This window comes from Tachysurus fulvidraco, chromosome 3 (genome assembly GCF_022655615.1).
Source record: "Tachysurus fulvidraco isolate hzauxx_2018 chromosome 3, HZAU_PFXX_2.0, whole genome shotgun sequence".
Classification (NCBI taxonomy): Eukaryota; Metazoa; Chordata; class Actinopteri; order Siluriformes; family Bagridae; genus Tachysurus; species Tachysurus fulvidraco.
Window position 1 is genome coordinate 14,418,596 of NC_062520.1, and position 10,490 is coordinate 14,429,085.

A 10,490-nucleotide genomic window follows, 5' to 3' on the forward strand; every position below is an offset into this window, starting at 1 on the left:
AAATGGAAATGCTGTATTTGTTAAATTTCAAGTCAAAAACAGCTTTAGCAGTGAAAACCTGTACACAATCTATGTTAAAGGTCACTTTATTCCTTGGCCTATAATCAAAGAACTATATACATGGCTGAAACAGAAAAAGCTAGTTAAACAGCAATATTATAAATTCTCTGGGTTAATTGAACAATCCATTGAGTGTTGAAAAGCCTCAGGTTTTCAATCCAAACCTTGACATATGGTCCAATCCAATCTCAGCTATATGAGCAAATGCTCAGAACTCACAGAACAGGATCCCATACATAAAAGCAGGGTCTGTGAATGAGGTCCATCCACCTTACATGTGAGACACACAGCATGTGATGTATGGATGTGCTCTCACATGGAAAGAGACACACACACACAATGATTATCTCAGTCTGAATCACTGTCTTCTGCATCCCCTGGCTCCTTATGTCTCTCCTCTGGATCACTCTCCTTATCCCAGTCTTTCATGGATGAGCCCATCATGAAATCATCCCTTAGGACACTCCATGCTGGCTTCTTCTCTTTCTGCACTTCAGACTGCCAGGAACACACAAGAGCATAGCTTAGGGACAGAACACACTGCACTCTCAATTTTATTACTGTCCAAAGTATTCTGGATGTCTGGCAAGGTGACTGGACTGGTGTAAGAAACTATTATTACTCAGCACTTATCTCGGGCTCTTTGCCAATTCAGTGATTCATCATAACAGGTGATGAAACATTTCATATGCAAAGGGTCAAAACATGTCTCCATGGACAATGAACAAAAAGTCTACACTCCCTTGTTAAAATGATTGATAGACAGACAAACAGATGTGAAATTACAACATTTAAAAAATTAAATAGAACAACCGGAAACTTTATAGGGAATATTAAATAAAAAATGAGGTTACAGTAACCTGGTTAATAAATAGGGATGTGTCTGTGAATAACATTCAATCATTTGTTCATTAGTAATTATACAGCTTACATCAATAAAATGATTCAAATTAACCCCAAATAAAGAACAGCTGTTCCTGTAGGAGTTCCTTCACATCTTCATGGTGTCATTCGACAGCTGAAGGTCCACAAAGAGCTTACAAGGCATGGGTTTTTTCTCACTTGTTGAACGGTATCGATCATATCATGAGAGGGGTGGAAAAGATTTCCAAAACATCAGATGTACCATGGAACACCGTAAAAGCCATCATTAACAAATAGAGAAAATAGAGCAGCACATTTATATCAAGTACAGGATGTCCTTCCAAAATCTGTAAAAAAAAAAAAAAAACAAGGGAAAAAAAAAAAAACGCACCAAGGAGGCTGCCAAGAGACCTACAGCATCATTAAAGGAGGTGAAGGAATATCTGATAAATCTAGATTACTCACTGCATGTGATAATCTCTCATTCTTCTCATGTCTGGGGTATGGAGTCTAAATGGAAGCCCTTTCTCACAAAAACAACCAAGCACAAGTAAATCAGGCCCAAGCTATGTGGGAAAATGTGTTATAATCTTATGAGAACGATTCCAAAAGGTATACCATTTCCATAAGGTATGTTTGTTGCAAGAACATCATACCCACAATGAAGCATGGTGGTGGCAGCATCACACTTTAGCACTATTTTTTCAACACCCATAACTGGTACTTTTATCAAGGTGGAGGGAATCATGAACAGCAGCTAAACCTTCAGATAATGTTAGTAAGCTAAAGATGAAAACAATTTTTTCACAGCATTCATCCAAATAAAAAAAATTAACTGATTAACCAAAAGAATATCTATGGTGTGGCCTTAAGTGAGCTGTCCACAAGAAATGTTCTTATAATTGATAGATGTAGAATTATTTTGCAAGAAAGAGTAGGGAAATATGGGCAAGTCAAGATGCTAAGAGACTCTTAGTGGCGCGATAAAATCAAAACGTACTCCAACAAAGTATTAGTTTAAAGAGGTATGCACACTTATAAAAAGGCTATTTTAATTTTTATATGCAATTTCACAAACATGATTTATAGGTCATAAAATAATTTAGAACAAAAATAACGTTTTATTATTTTTTTACATCACAAAAGCCTGCCATATCTTAACAGGGGCGTATAAACCTTTTAATATCCACTGCATCAAGTCCAAACATTTTAAAATCTGCAGCCAACGAATTTAGAGTAAAGACTGCCACCTTGTGGACAACATCAGTTATGTCTGCACTCCAAGTGTTAATTGTCTTCTTCAAAAACTAATTTATGTTTACTTTATAACTTACAGTTGATACAGGAAATAAAGATCTGTGTGTTAGTATGAAAGATTTAGTTTAGGCTCAAGCTCAAACCTTATAACTTGCAGAGCTCATGAAAATGAAAACAGACAAGCAGTTAAGCAGATAAAATAAAAAGATTGAGTCTCGAGTGAACAGAGAAATAAAAAAGACTTAGCAAGAGGTAACCAACACCTCAGATCCAGCTGTTTTAAAGCTAAAAAAATAATGCAATTCCATTTAACAAAAATTCTGCAATCAATTTTGTGACTGCAGAAATTAACGCAAAAAAGCAAGCAAACTCGCAATTGTAATTTTAGCTTGCAACATGAATTAGGGGACATCACAGGGCAAAAGGTAGCTCAGTGTTTAAGACGTTGGACTAAAGATTGGAAGGTTCTGTTCAATTACCAGATCTGGGTCCTTCAGCAAGGCCCTTAACTGCTCGATTGTATAAAATAAGATATGTGCAGGTCTTTCTGGATAAGGGACTTTTATAGACCTTCTGCTGTATTATGCAATAAATGCACACAGTTTAAAAGAAAATTCCTGTGCTAGGTATTTCATTCAGTCATTCATTTTCTACCGCTTATCCGAACTTCTCGGGAGCTTGTGCCTATCTCAGGCGTATTGCAAATCCATCGCAGGGCGTGCTAGGTATTTGTCAAATCGAAATCAAGCATTAGCATCGATAATCACAAAAAAAACAACAACATTTTTTTACATTTACAGCATTTACTTATCCAGAGCGACTTACATCTCATTTTTATACAACTGGGCAACTGAGGGCTAAAGGCCTTGCTCAGGGGCACAACAGTGGTAGTTTGGTGCACCTGGGATTCAACTCACAACCATCCGATTGGCAGCTCAACACCTTAGCCACTAGGCTACCACTGAGCTGTCATCTTTCACTGCTCTTAGAATTTTACACCAACCTAATGCCCTTTTAAAACTAAAGATTTCACGTACTGAAATAAGAGCAAGTGAGTTAAGAGCAGTGTTAGACCCTTAATGCTAGACCTCCTCAGCAGCAGTAACAAATAATTCTGCAACAGACATTGAATATAACAAAGCTATATATTTGTGTGTGTGTGTGTGTGTATATATATATCTATATCTATATATATCTATATCTATATATATCTATATCTATATATACACATATATATACATACACACACACACACATATACAGGGCAACACTTAACCAAAAAAATATATTATGATTTAATTGAAAGTTTTAAGTTGAACAAAACATAGCAAATCTACTAATGAACACTCTACTGATGAACTAAAAACACTCACCGATGCTTTTTCATTCTTTATGGCTGCCTTGTTACAGCCGGCAGTTCCTCTCAATACGTCAATAAAATCTTTCTTCGATACTGAGGAAAGGACTTTTGCCTTCTTCCTTTCAGATCCACCGACTTCCTTCATCTTCTCGTCTACATTCTTCTGGTGCTGACGTACTGCATTAAACAACTGCACTACACCTCTGAGTGGATAGTACAATAAAGTAAAAACAATAAGTGAAGAGAAATAATGAAAAATCTGTCCTCTGTTAGCATCATTTACATTTCCAGCATTTGGCAGACGCCTTTATCCAGAGCGACAAAAGTGCTTTTGAGTCTCATCAAAAAGGAATCTATCTTAAAATGGGCTTGACAATAAATGATGAGATATTTCCAAGACTTATTGCTTCATCAACCATCTGGCTTCCACTAACAACCTCAAGAACTCAATTCAAATTGATTTGTATAGTGCTTTTAACAATTGACATGGTCTCAAGGCAGCTTTACAGAACATAAACATAAAACAAAAAGTTAATATAAAGAATAATATAAAGATTAATATAATACAAAAATTCAAGATTAATATTAGATATCTTTAAAGGTGTTTGTATTTATCCCCAATGAGCAAGTCTGAGGTGACTTAGTGACTCATCTATTTCTTTACAGAAGTTCACCAAGACATTAGAACACAGAAGCATAAGCCCCAGGCAAACACAATAAGCTCCTGGAAACTGTACTGTAACCTACCTGGTAGCAACTCTCTGCAGATTCCTCTCCTTCTCTTTATCCTGCACAACATCTGGCTTCACCCGGCACATCATCTCCCATGCTCTCTTTTTATCTGCCTGTCAGTCAGAACACACACAGATATATGTACTATCATATATGTCGTCTTGTACTATCCAAGACGACAATCATTGTGAGTAGTTTTTGTTTGAAAAACAAATCCTAACACCCAGAGAGACACACACACACACACACACACACACACACACACACACACACACACACACACACACACACACACACACACACACACACAGCTGTACCTGTTTCTTCTTCTCTGCTTTTTCTTTCCTCTCCTTTGCATTGAGTTTGTCCCGCTGTTTGTTCTTTAGCAGAATGCAGGGTTTGTCCTCTGGCGTTTTCTTTCCCAGAATTTTGGCCATGACATCTGCCCAACCAGCATTGGGATTCATATCAACCTCTCCATCTTGTGCTTTCACGTTCTCTTCCTCTTCTCCCTCACTCCCGTCACCAGCAGATCTCTCTTCTTCATCACTTCCATCCTCTGATTCCTCTTCTTCACTTCTTTCATCATTCTCGCTGATCTCACTCATATCCTCCTCTGAGTCTCAACAAGGCAGAAAATTAATGTTAGATTTACATTAACAGTTAGAGAAATTTAATGGTGCACGCTAGTAAAAGCAAAGAAGCCCAACATGTATGTATTTAGCTATTAGGGTCAATAAGACAGTGGCTATAGCAGCTATAAATATATATCAAAATAACTCTGTTAGCCAGCAGCTGAAAACACACACACTCACAGACAGACAGAAACACACACACACCCAGACAGCCACACACCCACACACCCAGACAGACAGACACACACACACACCCAGACAGACAGACACACAGACAGACAGACAGACAGACACACACACAGACAGACAGACAGACACACACACCCACAGACAGACAGACAGACACACACACACACACAGACACACACACAGACAGACAGACAGACAGACACACACACACACACACACACAGACAGACACACACACACACACAGACAGACAGACAGACACAGACACACACACAGACACACACACAGACACACACACACACACACACACAGACAGACACAGACACACACACAGACACACACACAGACACACACACAGACACAGACACACACACAGACACACACACAGACACACAGACACACACACAGACACACACACAGACACACACACAGACACACACACAGACACACACACAAAACAAAATGCCACCTTACTAGCAAGTGTCTATTGCAGTAACCGGTAATGTATAAAACTTTAGTTACAAAATGATCCTTTAAAAATTAATGTAATTATTGATACAGACTTGAAAAAATACAGCCAGATAGTCACTGCTTTGATAGAAAGAAGAAAAAAAAAAGTAGTTTTTCAGTAGAAGTTTGCTATTAAACTTAGTGGCTAGTGAAAAGAAGAGTACGTATATCAGCAACAACGTATTTAAACAAAATTAGTCAATATTAATAATCGTATAATTCCCATCCAAAGTCACTACAATATAAACGTAATAAATTATTTTTAATTACCTAGTTCAATCTCCACATGTGGCTTTTCTACGGATGCCGCCATCTTGCTAAACGCTCACGTGTTACATGAAAAATACTCGGGTAAAGAAAGTGAGCCACACCAAAGGTTCCGGGTTTCCGTCTCATACCAGTGCGAAAATAAACGTAACCGCATTGCTGTGCATTAGGGACATGCAGTATAGAAGTGTGTTAGAGAACATTAGTGAACAAACGGCATCATGTAGACCAAAGAACACACCAGATAGGTCAGGGATAAAGTTGTGGAAAAGTCTAAAGCAGGGTTAGGTTCAGTGGTGTAGTCTACGTGATACGCAGGTATACACCGTATACCCACTAGGAAAGGCCAAGGATTTCCGTATACCCACTTAAAAAGCATGAGGATACGTAACAATATCGTTTTGTGACAGAACTTTCATTCATAAATTCACCCCGTCTGTGTTGCGATTGCGAATCACTAACGTTTTTGGACCATTGGGGCTGTGACCTGATCTGACGTCACCTACCAAGGTGGAAAATGAGTTGCTTGACGGTGTTTTTTGGCGCAAATTAGAAATTAACTAACAAATGTAAAGTCAGATATAAAACGAAAGCAGACTCAAACTACACTCTGAGTGTTTTCGGAAGCCTGCACCTAAAGCTACAGCAGCTTCGGGTGACATTACACCCACAGCCCGAGTACAAATGTATTTGGAAAGCATGTAAACTAACAGTTCATTCAGTTCATAATATTCTGCAATGAAAGAGTGTTGGTGATAAAACTGAACAAATGTTTATTGTTCACTGAAATTGACAGCTGATAAAACCTGAGCTCCAGGTTCCATATTCATATAACATTTAAGGCTAAATGTAGCTCTTAAAGGTATAAAGTTCACCCAAAAATGAAAATTGTGTTATTTTTCCAAAATATCATATTTTGTGTTAAACAGAAGAAAGAAACTCATACAGTTTTGGAACAAATTGAGTGTGAGGAAATAACACAATTTTCATTTTTGTGTGAACTATACCTTCACACAAAAAATAGCTACAGTTAGCCTTAAATGTTATATGCATATGGGACCTGGAGCACAGGTTTTATCAGCTGATTGTCTTTTGTTGCTTATAAAAAATTGGAATGTTGATAACACATAAGCAGTCTTTAATAATGCTCTCAATTACATGTAGATGCATATTTTATGCGTTAGTGAGTGTGGTGGTGCCTATGGGGTGTCACTCTAGGATGGGTGCGTATGAGGCTGGGAGGGGGGGGGGGGGTTACAGTATACTCACTACAAAAGACTAGACTACACCACTGGTTAGGTTATAAATTAATATCCCAAGCCTTGAACATCTCATGGAGCACTGTACAATCCATCATCCGGAAATATAAATAGTGTGGCACAACTGCAAGCCTATCAAGACATGACCGTCCACCTAAACTGGCAGGCCGTGCAAAGAGAGCATTAATCAGAGAAGCACCCAAGAGGCCCATGGTAACTCGGCAGAGCTGCATAGATCCACAGCTCAGGTGGGAGAATCTGTCTAATCTGCCTAACTATTAGTCGTGCACTCCACAAATCTGGTCTTTATGGAAGAGTGGCAAGAAGAAAGCCATTGTTGAAGGAAAGCCACAAGAAATCCCGTTTGCAGTTTGCGACAAGCCATGTGGGAGACACAGCAAGCGTGTGGAAGAAGGTGCTCTGGTCAGATGAGGCCAAAATTTAAAATGTTATGTGTGGCGGAAACCTAACACTGCACATCACCCTGAACACACCATCCCCAACCGTGAAACATGGTGGTGGCAGCATCATGTTGTGGGGATGCTTTTCTTCAGCAGGGACAGAGAAGCAGGTCAGAGTTGATAGGAAGATGGATGGAGCCAAATACAGGGCAATCTTAGATGAAAACCAGTTAGAGTCTGCAAAAGACTTGAGACTGGGGCAGAGGTTCACCTTCCAGCAAGACAATGACAGTAAACATACAGCCAGACCTACAATGGAGTGGTTTAGATCAAAGCATATTCATATGTTAGAATGGCCCAGTCAAAGTCCAGACCTAAATCCAATTGGGAATCTGTGGCGAGACTGTGGCGAGAATTGCTGTTCACAGACGCTCGCCATACAATCTGACTGAGCTTGAAGCTATTTTGCAAAGAAGAATGGGCAAAAATTTCACTCTCTGGATGTGCAAAGCTGGTAGAGACATACCCCAAAAGACTTGCAGCTGTAATCGCAGCGAAGGTGGGTCTACAAAGTATTGACTCAGTGGGGCTGAATACAAATGCACGCCACACTTTTCAGTTATTATTTGTAAAAAAAAAAAAAAATGTGGACACCATTTATTATTTTCCTTCCACTTCACAATTATGTGCCACTGTGTTGGTCTATTACATAAAATCCTTGTTTGTGGTTGTAACATGTCAAAATGTGAAAAAGTTCAGTGGGTATGAATACTTTTGGAAGGCACTGTATATGCTGGAAAACTAAACCTTCCTTTCATTGTTCTTAGGTTCGTTAACCTATAATGTAATTATTCCTAGCTTCATATGAGAGCTGTATGTTTAGACACATTAAATTTTTATCATGCTTTAGTAGTAATTTAAAAAAATCTTGATTCAGTAATCAATTTAGAAAGATTGATACATTAATATAGAAGATATCACATATTGAAAATGGATGATTAAAACCAGTGTGACTGGGAATTGCAGTCTCTTCTTCTTCTTCTTCTTCTTCTTCTTCTTCTTCTTCTTCTTCTTCTTCTTCTTCTTCTCCTCCTCCTCCTCCTCCATCTTCTTCTTCCACTTCTAACTCAAATTTAGGCTGTAATACTTAAACAGCAGTTCCCAGTTGCTGTTACTGTTGTAGTTAAAAAAAAGTGGCAAAACCTTCACTGAAATCAATGGTGCGATTGTTTTTATTCTAGCACAGAATCCTCTCTATATCAGATTGTGTAGACTTCACAGACTGACTTTAAGACCATCCACTTTATTAGAAACACCTGTACACAGAGTTTCAGTCCAGTTTAGCTAAGCTTGTGCCTGTGATTACCTCAGATTACTGTTCTTAGCTGATGTTTTGTGCATTTGAAAATGCTTCAAACAGTCTATCTGGGACCAGCATCACAGAATCACAAAGATCACTATATTTCTTTTCGTTTGGGCGTTCGAGAGATAGTATGTGTGCTACTATTATCCTTATTATTTTACAGCTATTGCTGGATTCTCTCTCCTTCCTTATAGGTAGTCTGGAAGCCGAGAGCCTGTTACGAAGTCTTCCATGTCTGGGGTCAATTAGTTTCAATTCTGTGTGTATCTTTCCACTTATGTGTTCTTGAAAGCAGTCGGACAGACAAGGATCTTTATGGTCTTTTTTTTTTGAGTATTGTTTTATAATGAATTTTAAGAAGCTTTTTGACCTCTACCGAGATCGCTGCTAACATCATGCTGACATTTTCCTCTGGGTTTTTTCTTTCTATTTTCTTTTTGAACAGAAAGAAAGGTTCATCAAGCTCTCAAACCAGCTCCCCAATTCCTTCGATCTCTCCATGTACTGCCTAAGTCTTACTCACAACTGATCCAATGAGATCGTAACCTCTCTGTTGTAACTGTGGTGTGTGTCCTGTATCGTGCTGTAGAATAACTTTCCTGCCTCTGCAGGACCTGGAGTCCACTGTGGATCTGCTCACCAGCATCACTTTCTTTAGGATGAAGGTATGTATGTGTATCTTCAGAAGGTGTCATTCGTTTCCAATAGGTTAATGCCTCGCCACAGTGAAATGTTTCAGTAATGTAAGAATGTTTCAGTTTAATGCGCATGTCTACTGCTGTTCCTCATCTGATTTTATTTTGGTGAAGGGCTTCTATGTGCTTTGAGGGTGAAGGGCTTCTACAGTATGTGCTTCCCAGGCAAAATGGTTTTGACTCAGCAAGTGGTTGTTTGAGTTTAAGCAACTCGGACTCGGTGAAGAACTAAAAAACGGTTGGCATACAGACAAAAGGATGAAGCTGTGGAGCATCATTTTGCAAAAAGTGACCAACATGACTGTAAGCTAACAAGACTGAAAAAACATTTTACCTTTTAATGTTTAACAGTTAACGCTTAATTATAGCTGTAAATAAGACCATCTGAAGTGGTGTTTGTTATGTAATGGTGCTTTTGTCTAATTGTAGACCGGACATTACTCTTGAAAATGAAGTGGTTGAAATGCAAACGTTTTACATCCAACCATAAAACCATTCTTATTTTCCTTTTTTTTAAATAAGCTATATTGTCACATTGTAATCACTTTATTAGTAATTGACATTTCATGCCACATTCATATCAGCTGACAGTCACAAAAGACATGCTTCATTACATTAAATTGAAAATCCCACAGACCACATCTTCATCACAGTCAGTCGGTCACATCCTCCTTCCTAAGCTTTACTAAGATGAATAGATCTGCAGTTACACAGTGCTGTCTTTCTCTTATTAAAGCTGGATAGAGATTGTGGACCTTGAGCAGGAGGAAGATGAGCTGGATGGGGGTGTGTTGAGGAGGAAGTGTGATGTGGTAGGAACTGACATGGTGTATATACAGTATTTGCATACATTATTATTTCTTTCTGGTCTTTATGTTGTCTCTGTACAACAAATCAGC

At 38.6% G+C, this 10,490-nt stretch overlaps 1 protein-coding gene and 1 long non-coding RNA gene across 3 annotated transcripts; both read right to left on the minus strand.

Moving 5' to 3' along the window:
- Window positions 1–70: 70 nt before the first annotated feature.
- rrp15 (ribosomal RNA processing 15 homolog) lies at window positions 71–6,033 on the minus strand. 2 transcript variants are annotated; one of them, XM_027149438.2, is made up of 5 exons: window positions 5,877–6,033; window positions 4,591–4,895; window positions 4,289–4,386; window positions 3,555–3,744; window positions 71–558 (listed from the first exon to the last, which is right to left on the minus strand). In XM_027149438.2, exons 1-5 carry the CDS (start codon window positions 5,917–5,919, stop codon window positions 409–411), a joined length of 786 nt encoding a protein of 261 aa, XP_027005239.2. In that variant the 5' UTR covers window positions 5,920–6,033; the 3' UTR covers window positions 71–408. The 2 variants fall into 2 exon arrangements, with proteins under 2 accessions (XP_027005239.2, XP_047667410.1); XM_047811454.1 differs by having other exon boundaries at window positions 4,591–4,889; window positions 5,877–6,013.
- On the minus strand, window positions 2,026–3,542 carry LOC125140864. The gene is made up of 2 exons (XR_007140164.1): window positions 3,411–3,542; window positions 2,026–3,360 (listed from the first exon to the last, which is right to left on the minus strand). It is a non-coding gene; the product is annotated as an uncharacterized LOC125140864 (long non-coding RNA).
- Window positions 6,034–10,490: the final 4,457 nt, after the last annotated feature.